Consider the following 26,127-nt stretch of genomic DNA (forward strand, 5'->3'; position numbering starts at 1 on the left):
AAGTCCTGATTCAAGCAAAAGCAAAAGGCATAAAAATGTTCTCTTTGGTCTTCGGAGTCAGCTCGCCCAAATTCATGGTGTACACTGGCTCCCTCACTTAATGGACTCTGGTATTTGAAACAATCGGTGTAACAAGCTACAGCCCAAAACAAGGCCACATAGGATCAAGATCTTATCGAGTGTGCATCTCTACAGCCCCATCTTTGGGTCGTCTCCACCCAGCAGAGTCATTAACAACCATTCTCACATTAAGATTGAAAGATCCTGCAGGGCTGTTTTTCTCCGAGGCAGTAGATCCTAAAAACTAGGAACTAAAATCCAGCACTAATCAGATTTGAGAACCAAAGGATCTGAAATTCATGAATTATTGACCCGACCAACCCCGAGATCAGGCCAGAGATTTATGACCTTGCACCAATAACTGGATCTCAGAACCTCTTAAAATTGGGATGAGATTCAGCATTTGACTCAATCTGGAATTGGTGTTGACCCCATGCTAAACCCAATCCCTTGGATCTGGGATCCAAGAGATTCAACCGTACCCTAAGAGTATGAATGAAGTTTGCAAAGGGGTAACATGAAAGCCAATTAATGCACTTGAACAAGATGAAAAATGAAATTTTTCTTATGATCTTATACATGGAAAACAATCAATGCATATGAGATCTTTTTTGACTTGTTTTCCATGAATGTGAAACCATTGCTTTTTGTTAGAGCACCATATATACCATATCACATCAAACTAAAACAGATATATCACTTTACATTTATCCTGAGATAAAAAAATCAAGGAAATATTGGAAGAATCTTCGTTGGCATGCCCCACAAGTTGAAAATGCATGTTTGAATTATTGTTGACGGGCCCAAGCAGAAAAGAGTTGTTCCAAGAATCAGCATCCAGCTTCAATTTCTGCCTTCTACCAAAGCTCCTATGTGTCATGAAAGAGCCTCCGTATCTGATCAATACTAATAGGCATCAAGGTAACTGGGCATCGCTTACACTGCAGCCAAACAGGACAAAAGTAACGGACATCACAACCACCAGAGCATCAATTTTATTTCAGTAGAAGTCTAAACCAACTTGTGCATCATGCATCTCAACCTATGTCAGGCTAGTGTTTTTCAATCATTGATGAGCTTGGCCAAACATTCTAAGTTGATTAGCAATTTGACAACTCAGGAGTTAACACAGTGTCTAATTCAACAAACATCAGATGGTTTGCTTCTTACGTAAACAGACAATAAGTGCTCACCTGTGAAACGTACTTAAATATGCAGGCATAACAGAAAACAAACCCCGAGACTGGAACTACCGATGGGTTTGTGCGCTTCTGTGTGCACAAAGGACAGAGAGACCTATCTGGCGGCAGTGAAATCCCCCCTTCAGCGACCTGCAAGTGCTTGTAGAGTTATACAGTAGTGTGCTTATGAAGTCATTATAATAATCACAAATTAAACGAGTATGAATTGTATTCAGCTAATTATGGAGGATCTTCCACGCAATAACCTTGTGCAAAAAACATTGTTGTGGCTTTTAAAATATATAAACACCCAAAATAACAAGATAAACACGATAATTATTCAAATTATTGCTTAAAGTCAAGGCTAATTAATCAAAGGATGGTCAAAGAATCAAAATAGCAGTTCTGTGCCAATCCCCTAATGTAAAATGCAAAATGGACTTCACCTTTGGTGGTGGCGGTGGTGGAGGCGGAGGGTAGACAGTTGGAGCTGACATTCTTTCTTCAGCAGATTGGTACCACCATTCCATCATCTGTAAAATTCAATATGTGAATTGTGCACACACACACATGCATATACCTCAGGACTCCAATGATGAAAAGGAGATTGGGGAAGCTTCAACCCAATTCTTATAGTGATGGACACACACACACACACACACACACACCATGCATGTAAACAAAATGTCAATGACAAAGCAAGATAAGAAGAAAAGAACCACAGAACAATAAGGGAATACAATTTACCAAATGAAAGTGTCAAATGGAATTAAATAATTATTAATTATGTTTGTTAGGGAAGTGGAAAACTTGTGGATAAAAGGATACACATGATACCAGTAATTGAGAGTTAAAATCTAATGAGTTAGGCTTAGCAAGGATCAATATAACAATGAAAAACATTAGCTTCATACAGTGCTCACTTAACTAGACTCCTTTTATTCATTACTTCAACACTTGTGAAAGTTAGGCAAAACATGGAAAGAAGAATTTAAAAAAAAATCAACATGTTAAAAACTTAAATTCTTGTATGTCCTGTAACCTAATTACTCTGCTGATCAAAATAATGCAGTTATAACTGTCATGGAAATGCCCTGTAAACCAAAGCTTTACCAGTTTATCAATTAATACACCGCTGTCAGGTGTCTGCTTTATGCATTTCGCACAAATCCTGTTTGCAATATCCTTTTTAACCTCACCAGCTTGTTTATGATGGAATCTAAAAATTGCTCAGACATATTTAAAGTCATTCATATTAGCTATATCATTTTTCTGTTAGATCCATCACTGGAACGCCATATATATGTGATTTTCTCATATGACTCCTGGAAGTTCATCCTAGGATCCTCCTTGTAGTTTCAATTTTTTGTTTCAAAAAGTTTTTTTCCAGGATTCCAAAGTTCCACTCTTGTGTTTCTTCATATCTACTTTAATTATTTAGTATACGATCTATAGAAAACATAAACCATGACTCCCTCTCTTATAGCTGCTGTCAGCTCGCTATGAAGAATGCAAACAAGTTCTAGATTAATGTGAGTCCTCTATGCCTTTTAAGCGCATTTTTGTCTCCCAATGTGCAAACAGTGAAGGCCTGTTAACTTGCATTTCAGAAGAAATGGAGCACTCTCTGCTAACTTGGTTTTTAGAAGAATTATCATTATCTGTAATAAACATAAAAATCAGTACAACTAATGATGGCTCAACCAGAAGCTATTCAGCAATATGCCACTAAAATACTGCTCAAATTTAGCCAGAATATATTACATATAAGCAGAGGAAATGTGTATTGCAATTGTTGATAGGGAAACTCTTAACAAATGTAAAAAATAAGATGATATACCCAAAAAAACCATGATCAATATCACAGATCAACGAGAAACACCATTTCTTGAGTTTGGCAACTTGTTTCACAAATAGTTAAAAAATAATAATAATAATAATCAAATGTATATCAATAAGTAGTAAAGAGAGATGAAATGCACTCACTTTGAAAAAGAACACGGCAGCTATTAGACCAGTCTGTGCATAATCCAGAGTAGCATATATAGAGGTGAGCGCTATTCTCTGAATAGCCTGTATGTTTGACAAAAAGAGAAATGCTGATCAGAAACTGATCATGATCCATGTGAATAAAAATAGCACATATTTTCAAAAGCAATAGACATCATAAACTTTTATTTGGTGAAGGACCCAAAGATCACATGCAACGGTGATGCTTTTGCAAGTGCTGAGTGCCCCACCACTTGTTAAGTGTATGCACGTGCAATGGAGATCAACCAATGGTGCTGTGGAGAAACAATGGAAGTACTTTGGAATAGCATGAGGAGAAAGAAAATCAATTTCCAAAAGGTCGTACACAAAATTTTTTGTAGCCTTATCCTTTTTTTAGTCTCTCTTACAGTCCTACTCTGTCCTTTTTTAGTCTCTCTTACAGTCTTACTCATGCAGACATTATGGCAACTTCCATTCTTGGATTCTTTTTTATATGCTGCTCAGTAAAAATAAATTACATCTTTCACCTAGTCATCTGAATGAATCTGATGCCACTCCAGATAATTGATTTTGACTAGTTTTTTGATAAATGGGGGGTTCAAACAATATGGGCAAAGACAAGGTCCATAAATGGAAAATAAAAAGTCTAAATATTGAACTCAAGGACCTGATCAAACAAATGAAACAAGTTGACACATAGTTAACAGTTTTGTACTACACCGGATGCTTAATCCCAATCCCTAGATATCAATTCCTCACACAAAATTAGGAAACTCCACCGCATTTTCTTATGCATTTACGTGCTGCCCCATCTCCTTAGGGTACCACATGTGATGAATACAAATTGGCTCTTGTTAAAAATGTAAATGTGTATATATATATAATAAATAGAAATAGTCTCTTTAGGTTTTCTTTATTTTTTTGTTGTATTTGAACTATTCAACATATGTTGACTAGTCAACATAGGGAACCGTTGGGGTCCCAACAACTCTCTATGGCCTCCTTCACTTGTGTATAAATATGGGGCAAAGCCCCACTACAAATGTATGAATCTTGCATATGTTGAGATAAATAAAATCAGTTATTTTTTATCTCTTGTTTTTATTTCCCTTTAGTAGATGTTTGTGAGAGAACCCATTTGTGGTTCTTTGAGTGTTCATTTTGGTATTTTGGTGGAACTCACTTGATTGAGTGAACATCTTTGAAGGAACTCATTTCCTTACATGGTATCATCAAGCTGAAATTGTTTTTAGTACATTGGGAAGCATGTCGCTCCAAATTTGAAAGTATTGAAGCTCTATTGCAATTCTTATTCAAATACTAGTAAGATGGTGATTGTTTTTCAAGAAATAGGTTGGTGGTGCTTGCGTGAAAAAGGAGCGTTCGTGCTCTTGATCGGTGGCATTTGCATGGTGGTGGAATGTTCGTGATTTTCACCCTTGCTCTTGTTCTCTCCTTTATACTTTCTCCCCTCTCTAGTTTTTTTTTCTTTATTTTTACCCTTGTAAACTGGATGACAATGAAAATGTCACCATAAAACCCATCAAACTCAATGATTCAAACTATGTAATATGGGCTTCAATTATGAAGCATCGCATATGAGGAAAGGGGTTGTGGAGAGTAGTGGATGAGACCGATAAGGAACCCAAACTAATCCTTACCAAAGTAGAAAGTGAGAAAGAGGTACATCTTAAGGAGGTTGAGAAAAATAAGGCAATTACTTATGAGAAAAAGTGGAAGGAATAGACAATGATACATGACAAAATTATGTCTTGGCTCATTAGTAGCATCGACATTAAGAAGTAGTCAAGTCTTGCTAAATTCGAACATGCAAACAATGCATGGGATTATCTTAAGAGAATGTATTCTCTTAAAGATATTGCACGTGTGCAACTTGCAAGATAAGATATGGAATATGGTTAAAAAAGACAAGCATTAGAGAATACTATAATGGTTTATCCGAAATACAAGAAGAGTTGCCTCTTCTTGAATCAAAGTGGCATTGTCCGAAAGACATAGAACTCCACCAAAATCAAATAGACGTGGAGTACTTTTACCAATTTATTAATGAGTTGAGATTAGAGTTTGAATCTACTAAACTTGCTCTTCTTCATCAAGGGAAAGTCCCTTCGATAGAAGACACTACAGAAGAATTAAGTATGGACGAAAATATGCTTAAAAGCGAATCTCTAAAAGTGATGATGACTCGGTTCTAGCCGTATCTAGACCAGAAAACTATGTTTGTACCTACAAACTACCACACTATGAAAAGCTAAATGATGAGAAGCCCGACAATAAGTATGAAAGAAAGAAAGTTATTTGCAACTATTGTCGAGAACCGGGACATATGAAAAATATTGTCCTAAATTGAAGAAACCTTATAAGAAAAAGGTTGTCTCTTTTGGACCTCCACAAGAGTCTAGTGATCCATATATTAGAAATATGTCCTTGACACAATTAGTGGAGGCTCTTCAAACTCTACTCAAAGGAACATCCTCATCTACTGGAGTCGCGGTCTCTTCCTTCGACATATTCGATCCAGATAAATCTCTTTGACTTATTGACTCAAGTGACTTTTTTCATATAACACCAAATGGTGATATGTTATCTGAATGTCATAACTCAAGTTAGTCAAATGTTTTCACTACCGATAGAACATCTCTTGAGATAAAAGGAATAAGAAATTTTAAAAACATTTCTCAAAATTAAAAAAGATTTTGTATTTCAAAAATAAGATGTATTCTTAAACTAAACTTAAATATTTTATTTGTTTCTCAATTATCTGATCATGAATGTAATGTTTTCTTCTCCTCTCGTAGTTGTCGAGTGCAGGATCGTCAGTCAGGAAAGCTAATTGGGGAAGGCTATAGAGAAAGAAGCTTATACTCTAAGTCACATGGGTGCGGGTGCGGGTGCGGGTGCGGGTGCGGGTGCGGGTGCGGGTGCGGGTGCGGGGATTCGGCACTTCCAAAAAACCCGGGTGCGGGGGTGCGGCAAATTTTTTTTTTTTTTAAAAAAATATATATATATATATATTTAAAAGGGGTCCGGGTTCCCCCAACGCGGGTCCTGGGCAAGGCATATTTAAAAGTCGTCCCGCGTAATTACTCGGGCTTTAAAATCACCAGTCAATATTTTATTAGTTTTGACCTCTGTTTCCGTGACCGTACCGCCTCCAGCCATCTTTTCTACCTTTACATTTTTAGATTTCTTTATGACATATAATAAGATATTTGGAGATTTTGTGTTTTGCGCTTTTTCCTTCTGGAAGTGGAGGTGAGACTAGTTGGGGGCAATTAGTTAGTGCATCACGTGAAGGAACTTTGGTTAGTCCCCAACCCTGGTTGGGTGCAACACTCGAGACATGTAAAGGGTTAGTGTGATGTGATTTGAAGTAATAAGGGGCAGCAGCGTTAGCTTTACTAATTTGTCCCAAAGGCCGAATGTTGGAAGCAGCAAAGGATGAAAGGGGGAGATTGGTTGCGCATCAGAGACCGGGGCAGTAGTAGTGCAGGCACAGCAGGGAGCTTTGCAGGCGCAGTAGCAGCCTTGGCCGTGAATGATTCCGGTGAAGAGAGGGAAGGTATTAGTCCGGCGCCTCAAAAGTTGTCTCGCACCGATGCGTTCAACTTTAGGATGCCTCCCTTCTCCCGTTGTAACAACAGCCCCACCTTTTATAACAGTGAGGGCAGGTCGAGCGATTTATACGATGTCCCTGTGGTGCAGTTGCAGCAGGAGCTACTGCAACAAGGACTCCGCAACCTTTTCCTATTGCCTTCAAATCCCCAGGTATCAACTCTAAAACAACACCCCTTCCAAAACACCCTTTGCATTTTTCCGGCACCTCTGATTTGTCCAAAGAATCACCCTTGTACCATTTCATAGGGCAAAATTTAAAAAAAAAATAAAAAAGATGTATCAAAATGACCCTGGGTGCGTTGACCGCACCCAGGGTCGTGTTGACCGCACCCGGTGCCGCACCCGCGTCGCGTCGCGTCGACGCGGGTGCGGCATCTGTTTTGCCGAGTCCCTGTGACATAGCTTATACTACATAGATTTTTTTGAAAATACCCAAGAATACATTTTGTTGCAATGTTCAGAAATTGAATTTGAATCTATGGCACAAGAGACCTGGCCAGCTTAGTATATCCAAGATTCAGTTTTTTTTCAAAGATGAAAAATTTTTGTAATTTTGAAAATTTTACATATGAAAATTGTATTCTTGATAAAATGAAGAGATTACCATTTCAAGAAAGAACTTTTGTATCTTTCCGACTACTTAAGTTATTACATTCGAATGTGTGGGGACCTGCACCTGTTATATCAAAGTATGATTTTATGTATTATGCAATTTTTGTGGATGGTTTTACGAAACACACTTGAATTTATTTTCTTAAACACAAGTCTGAAGTTTTCTCACATTTTCAAATATTTCATAATTTAGTCAAAAATCAATTCAAGAATGATATTTTTATCTTTCACACTGATTCAATGAAAGGTTTTTATCAAAAGAATTTAAAGATTACCTAGACCTATACGGTATCACACATTAAAAATCTTGTCCTTATACCCATCAACAAAATTGTTTAGCTGAAAAGAAGCAGGCATATTATAAAAACAACACAAACTTTATTTATTACAAACCAAGTACCTAAAGATTTTTGGGTTGAAACCACATTAACTGCAATTTATTATGTCTATGTTTCTGAAGTTGGTGCATGTTTCGGTTGCAATATGCTGCCAACTGATTCTTCATGGTGGTAGGTGTAATACATGAGGGGTCAATGGACATTCGAAAAAGAAAATGTGCTTGTTAATGGATAAGCTTGAAATATGATTATGCAGTAGCGATCCTATCCAGAAATGCCAGTATTTATAGTGGAGAATGGACCATTTTTTACTGCAGGATGACAATCCTAGGAAATATCATTGATTAAGATGTGAAAGTCTGAAACTACTTTGGACCTTGTGAATAAAATGATTTTCCTAGAATTGTCATTGGCAGAAGCATTGAAGAAGAAGAATGCATGCAACATGTTATACACGTTGAAATGTTAATAGGATAAAACTCCAACTATTTGATGTGAAAGTCTGAAATTTTGTAGTTGATTAAAAAGTACTAAAATTTTCCATCTCATTGTGCAAAAAATGTCAATTTAAAAGCCTTAGAAGAAAGTGTTCACATTATATGCAGCGACGCTAACAGCCACCCATCTTGGCATTTCTCGAGATGGGCATGGTCTCCATCTCAAGAAATGTTAAGATGGGTGGCTGTCAGCAACGACAGCGCATCATGCAATGCTACTACATAAAAAATGCCCTCTAAGAAAAATATAGATCTTTATGATTAATTGGTTCACTCAATAGAGAGATCTCAATTCATTGTGCTTTTTTTGGGTACTGATTTTGTCAATTTTTTTAATTATTTGTGTTTTTGTTTATCATATTTTTATTATTGCTAAAACACAATTTTCTCTTGAACAAACTTTCGGTTATCCAACAGTAAGTTTGAGGGGAGTGTTAAAATATATATATATATATATATATATATATATATATATATATATATATATGTAATTAAGAATAATAACTAGGAATACTCTCTTTAGGTATTCTTTATTTTTTTGTTGCATTTGAATTAGTCAACATAGGGAACCGTTGGGGTCCCAACGACTCTCTATGGCCTCCTTCACTTGTGTAAAATATGGGGCAAAGCCCCACTACAAATGTATGAATCTTGCATATGTTGAGATAAATAAAATCATTATTTTGTATCTCTTATTTTTATTTCCCTTTAGTGGGTGTTTGTGAGAAAACTCATTTGTGGTTATTTGAGTGTTCATTTTGGTATTTTGGTGGAACTCGCTTGAGTGTCCACTATTGGTGATTGAATGATCATCTTTGAAGAAACTCATTTCCTTACAGCTCTAACGATTTGCAACAGAAAACAGTGTATTTCTCATTTGTATCTTATTCTTTTTTATATTTAGATAAAGAAACCGCCACCAAGATCAGAGACCTAGTTGCACTGGCTCTGCGTGCTATACTTGTAATCATTGTCCTCGCAATGTAAAACTTTGTGGGCTTACCTCTTGCCCCAAAGGAGTCGCCACGCTTCAGCTTGCGCAAGCGATGACACCCATGGGATTTGAACCTAGACTGCCTGCCTAAAGGCCAAGGCCCCATCCCACTACGCCAAACCCCTTTGTATCTGATTGACTATGCATGTTTTTTTCACAAAAGTGGTGCATGAGTTAAATCATATTTATTAGGCTAAAGCTTGTTCAGTTGCTTGCAAAGTACCACCATATGCTTCTTTTCTAATGCCTTCCTTCAAAATTCAGAAAACTCTAATGCGGATTTTTTTGAAGGGTAGTTCTATAATTTTACCCTAGACTCCTTGTTATATTCAAAGACACTAGTAAACTCCTTATAAAACACGCAGACTCCTATTTAAATGAGGCAATCCGGCTCTTGTATTGTATCTCAATCAACAAAGAAGAAGGCTCAGTGCGGTCATAGATGTAGGCAATTATTGTCGAACCACGTAAATCTTTGTTTTTCATGTGTGGTTGTTTTCTCCTTTTGCTTTTTCCCGTGTTTGTTTCTTCGATCCATCGGTAGTTCGAAGAGTCATTCCCTAACCTATGTCGCATGGGTGCGGGTGCAAATATATATATATATATAAAGTTCAAAAGTTGGACATAAATGACCCTAGGCACGTTGACTGCACCCAGGGTCAGGTTGACCGCATCGGGTGCGAGTGTGGGTGCGGCACCTAGTTGGAGAATCCCCGTGACATATATTAAAAAAATTTCTTGGCAAATTTTTTTTTAAGTTCGAAAAATTGGACCAAAATAACCCTGGGTGCATTGACCGCACCCAGGGTCGGGTTGAACACACCCGGTGCGGCACCCTGCTAGCCGAATCCCTGTGACATAGTCCCTAACATATCTATTTGATTCTCTTTTCCCAATCTCATAATGCTTTAAAATGGTTTTCGTTGAATCTTACTACAGCAAGTGTTATAAACAGTAAGCGTTTGAATGAACTGAATTGAATCAAAAGAAATGGTAAAACTGAAGTTTCATTGGCTACTATAATAGACGAGGCATAAATACATACCTTCAACCAAGCAGGACCATGAAGCCTCCCATACTCACGACTCCTGCTGCTTGCAATTTTTGAAGATGAATCCATCTACCTTGATTACAATTTCATCATGATTTGTAAGATTATCAGATACAACTCCAGACTTTATTTTTTCAAAGGAACTAATCTTACTAGAAATGCTTTATCATTTCTTAGGGAACTTATCGGTCATGGTAACATGAAAATTACTTTGAATGATAAACATAATGACATCGACTAAAAGAAATAAAATAACACAAAGGAATGCAACGACAATTAGAACGTGCAATAAGTTAAAGAATCTCAAGCATAAGGCATGAGAAAACTTTGGATCAACCTAAGGTCAGATTTTCCAAAGTGAATTCACTGAATTGTATGCAACAAAACTTAGATGAATGGAAGTATTGCAAATATTTAACTATACATGCAAAAAATTTAATATGAGAGATGAAAAGAAAATGTTCTTTACCAATAACAACAAAACTTATTCCCAATGGAAGATCAAAGAAACTAGCATGCTATATATATATATATATATATATATATATATATATATATATATATATATATAGGAAACAGGTGCTGACATAAAAAAATTTAAACTTCAAACAAGTCTATTTACCAAGTCCAATACAAGGTAAACATATGTGGAACTCACACATGAAATCTCTGATCGAGTAAACACAATGGCAAAGGATAGCATGTAAAAGAAATTATTAACAGCCGAATTTGCATACCAGCTCCTGGCCTGTTGCCCGACACACATGAACACCAAGTACGTGCAGGGCAGGAGTGTAGAAGCCAGTGGCATCCAACAGATATAATAGTTGATAAGCAAATGAGAAGCCTGGAAGATCAACATTTTGTTTCAGCAGGAAGCATAAGGCTGTTCCAGTTTAAAAGCTTTAGAGATGAATATGGACATATATCAAGCAGTCGGATATTCAAGTAGCTTCAGAACTCAATCGGTATAAACAGCATCATGGTATAACAGTAAGGCATATCTGAAACTTTTGTTGCACATGACAAAATAATGATGGATAAAACCCAGTTCCAATTTATCCTGTTGATGCTCATGATCCAGATAAGCTACTTTAGCCATGCGATATTTGACACTGATGTCCCCAGATCAAATCCATCTAGGATAAAGTGCAAATATCTATCAAATCATGTGCAGTCAACAGAAGAACTCAATTTGAATTTGACGACTCCAAGCAACTCTAAAAGGGAAACTGCCATACGCATGCACATGAGCATGCCCCTTGAGTCCTGTACAAGTATGCATACACAGGCACAAAGGACAGTTCAGTGCAAAACTCTAATACGCGCCACCTTTATCAAGCTATTTTCTTCCTCTCCAGTTTATTGCTATGGCCTATCCCTGGTACAGACAGAACCTATTTTTCAAGCATTTATTTAAATCCTACTTCTATTACATTATCCTCTCATATGCTATAATTAGCCCATCATGTGTCAAGGTTTCCTTTGTTCTTGTCGTCTCATCCAATATGTGTCAATATTTCTTTTGTTTGTTCTTGTTGTCTCATCCAAACAGTCATCCAATATCTAACATCTCCCAAGTGGTACAGATTTCTTTTGCATTTAATGAACTCCGTGCCTGTCAATTCCAGGGAGATAAATATAAAAACAATAGATCAGAGTGTGGTTACAGTTTAGTACCTTAGGATCTGTTTGGGAGAAGGGTATCAGAGGAGTTGGGAGGGTGTCGGAGACGGTTACATGACGTGGCAGGGTCCAAATGGATTTGGATTGAGTTTTGGAAAGGTAAGTGGAGGGAAGCGTGAATGTTGGCTGGGAATCAGCCAACTCCAAATACTAGAAATTTCAACTCCTCTAATAAAGAGGAGGTATTTACAACTCTTTGAATCACAAGGATTCTGGTGGAATTCTGAATTTCCGATGGTTCAAATTTTGTTACCCCATTTACCTCAGTAGATCTTTTATTCACCTATTTTACCCCATTACTGACTGCAATAACGGTGTAGTCAAGAGGCTTACAACCACACCCACGTACAACCAAGCATGGTGAGGAATCAGGAGTTGGAAGCCTGAATCCTTGAAAGAGTTGCTTATGCTTCCAAACAATAGAGGGAATTCACAATTCCTTTGAAATCCATTTACCTTGAAGTCCAGTTTTTGTATTTTCCCGAACTCTTTGCAAATCCCTCCAACACCGGTTCCCAAACAGAGTCTTAGTTCCATCAATGCATGACTAAGGACCTCAGACCTGAAAAGAAGTGGCTGAATTGTTACGGGTCACGGGTCAGGAGATCCAGACCCGTGATCATTGCCATTTCATTAATGGCACTGTGTAATTTATTCTCTTGTAATAAGGGTACGTTAGTACCCTAATCTTTGTATTAGTATGTTATTATAAAAGGATTAGAATAGCAGCCGACCCATATACAATTTGGGTATCAGTTTTCTCTCTCTCTCTCTCTCTCTCTCTCTCTCTCTCTCTCTCTCTCTCTCTCTCTCTCTCTCTCTCTCTCAGCTTTCACGCGTGGAAGGATTTGAGCATTGGAAATCTTTCATGGTATCAAAGTCATGCTACAGCTGGACCTGGAATCGATTTCAAAGGTACGTCTGAAAGACCTGTCTCTTCTCGATTTTCTCTTCTAAGTCAAGAAAATTCCTTTTTATTCTGTCCGTTTCCTCAACCTCGTCTGAATATTTATTCCTCATTTTCTTCTCGATCAGATCTGACGTTAATCAGATCTGACGGTAATCAGATCTGATCAAAATTTCTTTTCTAATTTATTTGAGTTAACTCAGTTCAAGTTTTCGATCTCAACCCCTTCATTGAATCCCTTCTCTCATTCTTCAATCTGTAGTCAATATATATTGTTTATTGTTTTCGATCAGAGCGTGATCTAATCACATAATGGGGGTCTTATTTGATCCAGCTACATCCCTGATCAGATCTGACTAGGCAGATCTGACGTTGCCCTCATTTCTACCATTTTATCTCCTTTAGCTTGAAATCACTGCATCAATACCGAGTGTGAATTCCTATTCACATTTTTTTTGTGGTTTTCATATTCAGTATTCATTCTTTTCTGAAAATCAGAAATCTGATAGATATTCAATATCTGTTTTAAATCAGCCATTGACCTAAATTAGTTTCTGCAAAAAAAAAAGTTACAGAAACTGTAGACAGATTGTGCTGGACACACTCTTAATACTATGAAACATGGATTCACTTCCTACTCAGTCGGTCCTATATTCAAGCTTCCTAAGTCAACTCGTGTCTGAAAAATTAAACAATTGTAACTTCTTGACTTGGAAGAGGCAAATCATACATTTTATTAGGAGTCAGGATCTCTCCGGACATCTGGATGGATCTGTTCCAGTTCCGCCCGAGTTCATATCACGAGAAGAAAGGGACAGCAAAGGAGAATCTACTACGGTATATGTTAGAAATCCTGAATTTGTAGTTTGGATGAAAAAAGACCAAACGCTAGTTGCTTATATTACATTTACACTGTCACAAGAGGTGCTCGTAGCAATTCCAGATGATTGCACTGCCATGCAACTTTGGAACAGACTTGTTCATACATACAGCTTTCTCAGGCCAGGATTATGTTTCTTAAAAGAGAATTTCAAATGTTAAGAAAGGATTCCATGACCATCATGGAATACTTGAACAAAATGATGGTTATCACAGATCAACTAGCAGTTGTTGGATGTGCAGTAACTGATAAAGATTTGGTACAGCAAACTCTCAATGGATTGGGACCCGACTATCATATGATTGTTACTTCATTGTTATGTTTACCTGAGCTGCCCAACTTTGAAGATCTGCGTGCAAAATTATTACAATATGAGATGAACCTAAAGGGATTTTCTGAAGAATCATCTATGCATACTGGAGCACAAGAAGTTCTTGCTACAGGGATTACTTATGCACGAGGACGATAAAGCTATGACATCAAGGGAAAAGGAGGACAAGGGAGAAGTGGTCAAGGAGGTCGTGGATATATACCAATCCACAAAGACAGAGGCCAATTCCTACTTGCTTTCTATGTAATAAAAAGGGGCATATCAAAGCTAATTGTTGGTTCAATCCCCAAAATAAAGGAAAATCGACACAAACTGAAGCAAAAAAAAGCACAGACAGTACAAGGACCAGCGGAGAAGTAAAGGAGTTATTGCTGTCAGTTTTAGTAGAATTGAATCTGAAACAGAATGAGCAAGGTACTTGGTACGTGGACTTTGGCGCAGCGACTCACGTTACTGGTGATGCCGGTAAGCTCCTAAAACTTGTTCCTTACATTGGTAGAAGTAGTATAGTTATTGGGGATGTATCACACCACTTTATCTCTCATATTAAAATCTCCATTATACCCTTGTCTGAATCTTCTAACAACCTTTCAAAAGTTCTTTATGCTCCTAACATAAAGAAAAACATTGTTTCAGTTTCTAAACTTGTTGATGATATCAAAGGCTCAGTTGAATTTACTCTCTCTTCTATTCTTGTCAAGGATCTCTGCACGAAGAAGACGTTCGCTAGAGGAAAACGGCAAGGCAATATGTATGTTTTTCAAGAAGATCCTTCAGCACATATTCGCCCTACAGACCCAAACTTGAAGCTTCACTCATCGTTGCCTTCTGAGAATTCTACATGTGTTTTTAGTGTCTCTGAAATCAATAAGCCAAATCTTTGGCATGATCGTCTAGGTCATTGCAGTAGTAGTTTCATTGAAAAGCTTGTTTTAAATAACCCTATTCCCAAGTCAAGTTTAGGAATAAATGTCAATGACAACAAATGTTTTAGTTGTCTCTTATGTAAGAGTCATGTCTTGCCCTTTCATTCTATAAATAAAAGAGCTTCAAGACCTTTTGAAATTATCTGTTCTGATGTTTGGGGGTTTGCCCCAGTTGCTTCCATATCTGAAACTAGATATTATCTTATATTTGTTGACAGTTATTCTCGTTATTCTCGTTATTCTTGGATATTTTTCATGAAACACAAATCTGAGACTTTCAAGTTGTTTTGAAACTTCCATTCCTTTGTCAAAAACCAATTTTCTGAAAACATCCTTAGTTTCCAATGTGACGAAGGAGGTGAATTTTCTTTCATTGACTTTACTTTCTTCAAAGTAACGGGATAAGGAGAAGGGTGTCTTGCCCACACACACCTCAGCAGAATGGGATTGCTGAAAGGAAGCATCGTCATATTGTTGAGAGTGCGATGAGCATGATGCATGATAGTAATCTTCCGATTACTTTATGGACAGAGGCCTTTCATTCTGCAGTTCATGTGATAAATCGATTGCCCATGACTATTTTGGAAAACAAGTCTCCTTACTTGTCCCTTTTTTGTGCACATCCCAACTATCATGATTTGCTTGTCCGTTTATGCTATGTTCATGTTGATAGTTCAATGAGACATAAGTTTCAGGACAAGGCCCTGAAGTGCAGGTTTGTGGGTTATGCTGATGACTATAAAGGGTACAGGTGCTATGATCCGGTGAGCAAGCGCATCAAAATATCAAGAAATGTCGTCTTCGATGAATTGAATTTTGATTGTCGATGTACTAGTTCTTCAGAATCAAATTCTAAAATCGAGGCTTATTATCCTTGGCTGAACTATGAACTTTTCTCCGGAGCTCGTGATGTCTGCCTCTCAAATTGTACTCAAAAGGATAAGGAATTTGTGTCTAATGATGAAATGATTGCCCATGAAAATACAGACCCAACTTTAAATCCAGAAAGGTATAAAGGTCTTGTTTACACTCGACGAGAAAGAGAGTCGCCCACCATAGTTAATCCAGAAATGGACACATCCTCTACATCCAACATCGTTGATGCTAGAAGATCCACTCGTTCTCGTCATCCAATTGAAAGATGGGTCAGTTATGAAAAATTCTCATTAGATTTTCAACTCTTTCTAACAGCCTTGAGTAAAGAAGATAAACTCACAACGTTCTCTCAAGCATCAAATTCCAAAAGATGGATTGAAGCAATGCCTGAGGAAATAGAAGCTCTACATGAATGTGGTACGTGGAATGTTGTACCAAGACCACCTGACAGAAATGTTGTTGGTTCGAAATGGGTGTACAAAATAAAGTATAAACCAGATGGAACTATAGAGCAATACAAGGTGAGACTTGTAGCCAAAGGTTTTACACAAGAGCAAGGACAGGACTATGATGAAACATTTAGTCCAGTGGTGAAGATGGAGACAATCATAGTCATATTTTCTTTAGCTATTGAACATCAATGGACTATTAGCCAACTTGATGTAAAGAATGCCTTTCTTCATGAAAATTTGAGAGAAGAAGTATATATGGAACAACCCACTGGTTACGCAGAAGGCAATCCTACAAAATATGTATGCAGAGTGCCATTAGTATGTCTTTTATTTCTTTTGTGTGACAACCAGAGTGCCATTAGTATGTCTTTTATTTCAATCCATCACAGTCGTGCCAAACATATTGAAATAGATCAGCATTTTGTGAGACAAAAAGTAGAAGAGAAAGAGATTGAGCCTTGTCAAGTGGCGGATATATTTACAAAAGGGTTGACAAAAGACAGATTTTGGATGTTAAAAGGCAAGTTGTTCATGGTTCAAGATCATGCACAACTTGAGGGAGGGTGAAAAGAAGTGGCTGAATTGTTACGGGTCACGGGTCAGGAGATCCAGACCCGTGATCATTGCCATTTCATTAATGGCACTGTGCAATTTATTCTCTTGTAATAAGGGTACGTTAGTACCCTAATCTTTGTATTAGTATGTTATTATAAAGGGATTAGAATAGCAGCCGACCCCTATACAATTTGGGTATCGGTTCTCTCTCTCTCTCTCTCTCTCTCTCTCTCTCTCTCTCTCTCTCTCTCTCTCTCTCTCTCTCTCTCTCTCTCAGCTTTCACGCATGGAAGGATTTGAGCATTGGAAATCTTTCAAGACCATCTTGGGTTGCCTGTACAAATTAATCACCCCTTTGGTTTATTCAAGATTCTGCTATAAGGAACCAGTGTTTTGTAAGATATCTATGTGTCTGCACTTCTCTCCCAATCATGTTTAATATGTAGTCCCTACTTCTTCTAGTTAGTAAATTTGCATGCTCTATCTTACATTCATGTCTCATGGCCCCCTTGGACAAAAAGTTGTGCCACTAATATATCAAGCTATTAGCATCCCATTTAGTGACGAGGAGAACAAAAATGCTATTGGATACAGGAAGATAAACTATCAATATAACAAGCATACCATCAACAGATGAAGAATCATGTATGGGTTTTTATGCCAGATATCTGCAATCATAGTTTTAATGTAGTCTCATAAAGAAATAGTAGAGTCGCCATGATTGATTCAAGCACATGAAAGAATCAATAAATGCAAGCTGTAACAAAATGTATTTAGAATTTTGGAGTCCAGGTGCCATATAACTTCAATTATTTATGCCAAACAAAATCTGTGAATGGAGAAAGAAAATGAGAAAGAGAACTTTTTTATGCTAGTTTTTTGGGGGTTGATAACATTTATTCAAAGAACAATTCCTTCATTAAGTCTCCACAAGGAATTTATTTTCACAGCACATGTAATGTAAATTAATAATTTAGATTGAATACTGTTATCATGGTTTGCTTCACTACTTATGGCACGCAACTACAGGAGAGAAACAAATCCTCATATGCTTAGTGACACCAATATCATTTCGGACCAAAAATCAAAAGTATTAATGCAGTAATATCATCGATATACGCACCTTCATTGATTGCATGTAACCAGGGGTATAAAGCAGCCAAAATTCTTTTTGTCCTGTTCACAGTACGCATCAAATGTGAAGATTCTGAATCTGCATCTTCAGATTGAAGATGCAACGGTTCTCCTTGCAGGAGATGATCAGTATCATCCATACCTGCATCTCCATGCCCCCATAATGTGGCTTGAAGTGTCACATCCCTTTGTCTTGTATACACCAAGTGCAACTTTGACTTCAGGTATGGCAAAAGAACCTACAATCAGATGCTCAGTCAGCACTCATGTTTACCTTTCAGAACTCAGAAGTCTCAGGAACATATACAGTGGTAATAAATGATCCTTTTACATTCCAAAACTAAGAAGTGAATAATCTTATATAGTGTGAAGAAACAAGAATGTTGGTGCACCAATGCATAAGCTGCCAAGCTCCCAGTCAGGCAGAAAGAGAAGCACCATAGCTTAACAAAGCAGCCAATCCCGTGACGTGCCAAAAGACAATCTAGAAGCCTGAAACATAACTTAATGAAGAATCTAGCAACAAGAAGATTGTAGCCACAGATGTTTGGTTGTCAAATATCTAATGCCTAAGATGAGGGTGCTGAAAACCATTCAATCGAAAGCCTAGACAACAAGGCATAAGGCCTATATGAACTCCTGAATTTGCTACGGTCTACTATATGTAACGCCCTTCGAAGACTTTTATATAAGTGTTTTTCATGGATTTGGATCTCAAACCAGTCGATATTTGGGTTTGGATCGGCCACATTTGGATTTGGGGCCATAGTCGTTATTTCTGGAATTGTTTATAGCATTTTGGGCAAGGGACGTGCTCAAAATTTTTAGAAAAGGTAAAGGATTAAATTGTCAAGGGATGTGATAGGTAATTAATTTAAAAGATTTTGGTTTTATAGGGAATGGCAGTATGGTAAATAGATTTGCAAAAAGGGGCAAAATGGGTAAGAGAATGTTAACAAGGGAATTTTAGTAACTTGGGCAGGGGCAGCTGTCATTAAAGTGAACATCTCAGCCCCCACCGTTTTATTTGGTATTGACATGTATTAGGTGTTTTTATTTAAAAACCTAATCTAATCTCATTACGCATACCATTTCCCCCTCTCACTCTCTCTACCGAACTCCCTCTCTCACACACTCTTCTCTCCTCCCTCACCTTCTTCTTCTTCTTCTTCTTCTTCTTCTTCTTCTTTCGCTCGCCATCACCCGTGAGGTCTCCCTCTTCTCTCCCTCATTGGTGGAGCTGCGGTGATGGAGCGTCTTCCGGCAAGTGTGGAGTTCCGGTGTTGCTTAGAGGCACATTTTTGGTGGTTTTTAGGCATGGCATAGATTCTCGTTGTTAATGAGCATAGATTCAAGGTATGATCCTATACTCCTCGCATTGCTTGCTAGTGTACAACATATGCGTAGGAAAGTTGGTGATTTGAATAGAAAACAATGTTTAAATTATTGGTTTCCATCATGACTCTGAGATAAGATGAATTCCTACGTAGTTTGAGACCTTAGCATGTTAAATCGTGTTTAGATGATTTCAATCTTCGAGTTTATAACATATTTCGGATGAATTTATGTTTAGATATCTGATTTCAGAAGATTCATGCGATAGATGTGTTTTCATTGGATATCCTAAAAACCAAAAGGGATACCAATGTTATGATCCCATTGCCCGTCGAGAGTATGTTAGTATGAATGTATCTTTCTTTGAATTTGTCCCTTATTTTTTAAGCACTGCATCCAAACTACATGTTGATCAAGGAGATGTCATGCCTCTACCTATACCTCATTTTCCCTTAGAGTCTATTTCTCAGAGTATTCCTGCTTCTCAGTCTTCCACAACGGCTCGGTATCGTGAACCTCCTCTGGTGTACACTCATAGATTACCTCCTGAAACAGAACCTACACCACCTCCTTCCTCTGAGGTAAGATCTCCTAAAAATATTGAGCTTTCTGTTGTGGATGATGACAGGCTGATTGCTATCAGGAAAGGTAAAAGACAATGCACATTAGACCAAAGACAATGCACATTAGACCCTATTTCTAAGTTTGTTACAGAGATAAGGTTTGGGAGGCACATGAGGAATTTCATCTCAGTTCTATCTGCAACATCTATCTACTTAATCATCATAAGGCGTTGTTGGACCACAAGTGGAAGCACGCTATGCAAGATGAGATGGATGCCTTGCTCTCACGCAACACATGGGAGTTGGTTACCCCTCCAGTGGATGCAGATATTGTCGGATGTAAGTGGGTCTACACCATTAAGTACAACTCAGATGGCTCTATTGAAAGATACAAAGTCAGGTTGGTGGCCAAGAGGTACACACAAACATATGGGGTTGATTTTTTTGAAACATTTTCTCCAGTAGCTCGCCTTGGGACTATTTGGCTTGTCATATATGTGGTTGTCCATAGTGGGTGAAGTTTATGCCAATTAGATGTGAAAAACACATTCTTCTATGGCGATTTGTCTGAGACAATGTACATGCAACAACCTCCAGGGTTTGAGGTTCAAAGAGAGTGTAACAAGGTGTGCAAATTAAAGAAAGTTATATATGGTTTAAAACACAGTCCACGTGCTTGGTTTCAGAAGTTATTTGAAATTATGTCTGCATTTAGCTTCCACAAGTCGGCATCAGATCACTCAGTGTTTATTAAGAAGACCTCTGCTGGTATTGTGGTTATGGTTGTGTATGTGGACGACATTATACTCATAGGAAACAGTGCCAAGGATATCTCAGATATCAAAGTTCATCTTCAGAAGCACTTTGTCACAAAAGATCTTGGTTCTCTTAGATACTTCTTGGGCATAGAGGTGGCTCAAAGCAGTGAGATGATAGTTTCATCACAGAGAAAGTATGTGCTTACTTATTACAAGAAACAGGAATGTTAGGGGCCAAACCAGCCAACATCCCAATGGATCTGAAACTTCATATGTATGATGAACAAGCATAACCGATTGACAGTAGAAGTTTTAGATCCTTGGTTGATAAACTTCTATATGTTACTGTGACAAGACCAGATATTTTCTTTGTTGTGAGTAAGATAAGTCAATTCATGGACAAGCCAACTCAATTCTATTGTCAGGTTGCGATGATGATTCTCAAGTATTTGAAATCCTCTCCTGGAAAGGGATTGTTGCATAAACAAAGCTCTTCACTTGATATAGTTGCGTATTCAGATGCTGATTATGCAGGGGCCATTGATGACAGAAAGTCCACCACTGGGTTTTGTGTGTTTGTAGGAGCAAACTTAATTATCTGGAGAAGTAAAAAGTAGACAGTAGTAGCCCGATCGAGTGTTGAATCAGAATATAGAGCTATGGCTCAAACTGCTGCTGAAATGATATGGGTTAGATCTATTCTCAGAGATTTACAAGTGAAGATTTCTGCCCCAATGTTGATGATGTGTGATAATAGAGCAGCCACCTATATAGCTAACAATCTTGTGTTTCACGAGAGGACAAAACACATTGAAGTTGATTGCCACTATATACGCGACTTAGTGCAGGCGGGACATATCTCTACTAGTCATGTGGCTTCAGAGGAACAAGTTGCAGATGTGTTTACCAAGCCTCTTGCAAGTGCCAGTTTTTTCAGATGTTGTGACAAGCTAAGCACGATAGATATATATGCTCCAGCTTGAGAGGGAATGTTAAAAAAGTAATATTTATAAGTTTGGGTAGTCATAAATTATGTATGACTCTTTTTGTGAACCTTTCTTTGACTAATCCCTATTTAAAGGGATTAGGGATCAATGAATAATACAAATTCTCTCTCTCTCTCATCTTCTTTTTGGGTTTATTGATTAGCTGCTGATGGCCGCAAGACTGAGCATATGCTCTAACAAGGGGTATTGTGAGTTTTGGCCTTAGATGTCAGTACCTAAGGGATACACTTGTTCTATTGGTAGTATGCTATTTTTGTTGTGGTAGTTGTGTCTTGGCCAAGATATTGGTACCGTGAGGATACAATACATGAAGTGTTGGCTTGGGTTACCTTAACCGAAAGGGTATGATGCATGTTATGCTCTACTTGTAAGCTTATAATTATTGGTTTGTATCATTAGATATTAGTGAGTCAGCTTGTCGGATATGTTATGCTCGTTTGGTTTTCTTGCAGTTTCAGTCAGCTATCAGATGTGTTGTGCTCGTCGGATTTTATTACAGTTTCAGCCAGCTTATCAGATGTATTATGCATACCTGGTTTTCTTATAGTTTGAGTCAGCTTATCAAATGTATTATACTCACATGGTTTTCTTATGGTTGAGCCAGCTTATCAGATTTATTATGCTCACCTGGTTTTCTTATATTTGAGACAGCTTATCAGATGTATTATGCTCACCTTGTTTTCTTATAGTTGAAATAGCTTATCAGATGTATTATGCTCACCTAGTTTTCTTATGGTTGAGACAACTTATCAAATGTATTATGCTCACCTTGTTTTCTTATAATTGGGCCAGCTTATCAGATCTATTATATTCACCTAGTTTTCTTATGGTTTCAGACAACTTATAAGATATGTTATATTCACCTGGTTTTTTCTTATGGTTTCAATTTGCCTATCAGATGTGTTATGCTCACCTAATTTTCTTGTGGTTTCAGTTAGTTTGTCAGAGTTGACACGGGATATTAAGAAAATACATTATAAGGTTGTGTAATGTATGAGATCATGTTGTCACTAAGAGTGACATGTGCTTGCCCGATTTTCTTATGGCTTGAGCTAGCTTGTCAGATGTGTACAAGTATGCACCAACCTCGTGGTAAGTTTTGGGGACAGTAGAGCGAGGGTCATGTCATATGTATCTAAAGGATCCGTCCCCTACCACGGGCTTAATGAATATTGGAGTTCGATATTGTAGACGGAGGTATGCCTAGTAGCGCACTTCGTTGACTTCAGGGAGAGGGATAAAGTCCCGGACTCTAGGTCTCAAGGAGAGGGATGTCTTAATGAAGGATCACAGACTCTAGTGCAAGTGTCCTGGTGTCCTCCAAGGGTTAAAAGACACAAGTAAATATATGAATGAAAGCTTTTGGATGGGCCGAAGATACCCATAGTTTTCAAAGGAGCGATGCTCCTTTGGTGTAAACAGGATCATAATAAAATTGTGTATAAACATAGCATATAATGAATAAACAACTAAATAAAAAGATGAATAAAACATTCATGCATGTACGTAAACATCGCATGAGTTTGTGTCTTCGATGCATGGCACACCTAAGGGTCGAACTCTGAGTTGGGCGAGTGAACTCTTCTTGGTTTATATTGGTGTTACGTTCTGCATTTAGAGTTGACTCCTGAGAATGCAAAGTTGACTTTTCCCATGTATCAGAGTCGACTTCTTAGTTGAGTATAATGGATGGTTTTGTTGAGTTGAGAGTCAACTCCTAGGTTGGGAGAGTCGACTCATCTTCTAATTTTGAATATTAATATCGACTTCTATTTTGTGATACGTATGATATGATTTGGAGGTTGATTCCTGTTTGTGAAGGATCGACCATTTTCGTGTCAGGGCTTGAGTTTTTTGCCATTTGTTATGTTAGTTTGTAATCCGTGTTGAGTGTTGGATCATGTTGAGACTGTGGTTTGTCTCACTCCACTATTTGAATCATTTTTTTCAAGAAATTTCTTGGCGGAATGGATCGGCGAAGAGTACCGAGCTCGACGGACCTCTAGACGAGGACCTCAGACCGCTTTTGATGTTATGGGAACTTTGTACATAGATATAAATGTTGTTACACATTTTATAGAAGTTATATTTCTATGTGAAAGGAATAACTTTTAAGGTTTGCATAAAGGTGCAATTGCCTTGTGAATTTTGGATGCTGGCTTGGAAACTCGCTTTCAAAAACGAGCTTTAATTAAAGTACAGTTTTTCGGGGTGTTTTCAAAAGAGAAAAATAAAACAGTGAAATTTGGATGGGGTTTATTGTGACGATATAGCATATTTCATACCTACATTGGCAAGCACCCTAACGTAGTAGAGGAGAACATTATAAATATATTACGCTATGTTTCCAAAATTTGCTTCTGCAAAACTGAGACAACAAAGCAGCTCTCCAAATAATATTCGAAAACATTCAATTCTATAGCACAGAATCACGAAGGAAAACCATGATGACATGTTCTCCTAGACACCATAAAAGAGAAAACAGAGGAACGTGCAACTTCCGTCCATACCAGAAACGCAAGCGAAAGAACTTTCTGGTGCTTTTCAAGCCCGGAATGACGGATTCCGTCGCTCGAACCAACACGTGAAACATCCTTTCCCTTCATCGCCGTGATCTTGACAGCCTTCCTTCGCAAACCATACAATGACTCGGCAAAAGAAGCATCTGCAAATTCGTCAAAACAGGAACGAGCGTGTCATAAATTTCAATTACAGCATCATTGGTTAAAATTCAATGTACGCATTCTATATTTTCCGATTCTTTCTGTGTTTTTTGTTGAATCATGGATGACAATATACAAAATTCACAACACAATCAAAACAAAGCGCAACAAACGCCACCAATTAACCAAAAAATCAAGAACCCAACGAAAGCCCAAAGCGTAACAATGCCACCAATTCTACCAAAAACCCAAGAACCCAAAGCTCAAAGCGCAAAAAATCAAACTAAAACGAATCCTTTCGTCTATGTCTCCCAATAACTTCCACCACTAACGCCCGCTGAAACACTCCGGATTACTGAAATTCAACCGGAATACGTACCACTAACGCCCGCTGAAACACTCCGGAATACTTTCACCACTAACGCCCATCTAAGTTATTGGGAGACATGGACGAAACTCCGGATACGTACCAGAAAAAAAAACAGAAAGGAACAGGAAGAAGGATCACCTGCGGTGCGCAAACTGTGGGTATCGAAAACCAGCATCAACAAGGCGAAGCACTCGTCCTCGTAGTCCAACACCTTATGCAAGAACGGCTGCCTCTGAGCCAGCACCTACGCATCCGATCGCTTTCCAAATCACAATCCCAAAAAAAAAAACAATTTGCAAGCCAATAGAAAGAAACCCAAAACCCTAATTTTCCGAATGGGCGGAGGCGAATACCCCGACGGAGTAAGCGAGGGCGGCCCTGAGGCTGGAGGGGAGCTGTTGGGTGGCGGCCATCTCAAAGAAAGTGGGCCGAGTCCCCTGGCCCCCTACCTGGAACAGCATCCTTTTCTGTTCCTGTAAAGAAGGTGGGTGCGCTAACTCGCGCCCGTTATTAGCTCGGGAAGAGGAAGAAGAGAGAGGGACGGTGGTGCTTGTTCGGATAGGACGCGATACGGCTTTACGTCGGCCTCTTGGGAGAAGGGAGATGGCTCGGTTTCTGCCTTTCTTGCAGAGTGCTGCTTGTGGGAACTCTGAGCGAGAGAAGTAGAGAAGAGATAACGAAGGGGAAGGGAGGGAGGCGGTGGCGGGGAGGAAAGAAAAGGCGCGGGCTGGCGTTTGCGTTCTCTTTACGCTCCTCTATCCAAATACCGACCACAAACCGTACGAATTACGTCACATGGACACGATTTAAGCACACGAGACACTTTGGTTTTTTGTAAAGTTTTTTACTGACACGATACGAGCATACAATTTGAAGTATGGCATATAAAACAAACAAACTGCCAATTTTGATAACTTCCAAAAGACATGGATCATGAATAATAATCTATTATCCAAATAAAAAATCCAAATATCCAAATACAAAGTTTTAGAAGATAAAAATAATCCGAAAACTGAAATGAATCCAAATAAATCCTGCTAGACCTGATTTTTTTGCTCTGCTCCTACATCATTCTTGGGTTAGAGAAGACTTGCCCTAAAGTCTGGATTTTGCTTGCGTTTTTTCAATTTTGTTCTACTTTGTGGGTTATAGATCCATGACATAGAATAGGGTGTCTTTGTTGCTTAAAAAAGAAAAGAGAACTTGTTAAATTTAATTCATTAGGCATGATAAGGTCAGGAATATTATTCCAAAACCAACCAAAGCCACATGAGAATCTGAGATGCTCAAAAGTGAAATGAGTCATGCAGATTTGGAGCA

General features: G+C 38.1%; 1 protein-coding gene across 3 annotated transcripts; it reads right to left on the reverse strand.

Annotated features, from left to right (window-relative positions):
- Positions 1 to 660: 660 nt before the first annotated feature.
- On the reverse strand, positions 661 to 25,500 carry LOC149845472 (peroxisome biogenesis protein 12-like). 3 transcript variants are annotated; one of them, XM_089997637.1, is made up of 10 exons: positions 25,161 to 25,500; positions 24,946 to 25,051; positions 24,285 to 24,439; positions 18,101 to 18,350; positions 11,102 to 11,211; positions 10,359 to 10,433; positions 3,228 to 3,314; positions 1,688 to 1,774; positions 1,254 to 1,391; positions 661 to 1,001 (listed from the first exon to the last, which is right to left on the reverse strand). In XM_089997637.1, exons 1-10 carry the CDS (start codon positions 25,266 to 25,268, stop codon positions 930 to 932), a joined length of 1,188 nt encoding a protein of 395 aa, XP_089853763.1. In that variant the 5' UTR covers positions 25,269 to 25,500; the 3' UTR covers positions 661 to 929. The 3 variants fall into 3 exon arrangements, with proteins under 3 accessions (XP_089853763.1, XP_089853764.1, XP_089853765.1); XM_089997638.1 differs by having other exon boundaries at positions 1,231 to 1,391; XM_089997639.1 differs by lacking the exon at positions 1,688 to 1,774.
- Between the last annotated feature and the right edge of the window lie 627 nt (positions 25,501 to 26,127).

This window comes from Nuphar pumila, chromosome 2, assembly GCF_984573655.1.
Source record: "Nuphar pumila chromosome 2, dmNupPumi1.hap1.1, whole genome shotgun sequence".
Classification (NCBI taxonomy): Eukaryota; Viridiplantae; Streptophyta; class Magnoliopsida; order Nymphaeales; family Nymphaeaceae; genus Nuphar; species Nuphar pumila.

Coding starts and splice junctions, on each gene's coding strand:
- LOC149845472 (XM_089997637.1), bottom strand. CDS start 25,268: ATGCTGTTCCAGGTAGGGGGCCAGGGGACTCGGCCCACTTTCTTTGAG. Junction 3,315..10,358: donor ATGGTCCTGCTTGGTTGAAG/GTATGTATTTAT, acceptor TCAAACATACAG/GCTATTCAGAGAATAGCGCT. Junction 1,002..1,253: donor TATTTAAGTACGTTTCACAG/GTGAGCACTTAT, acceptor GTTTGGCTGCAG/TGTAAGCGATGCCCAGTTAC.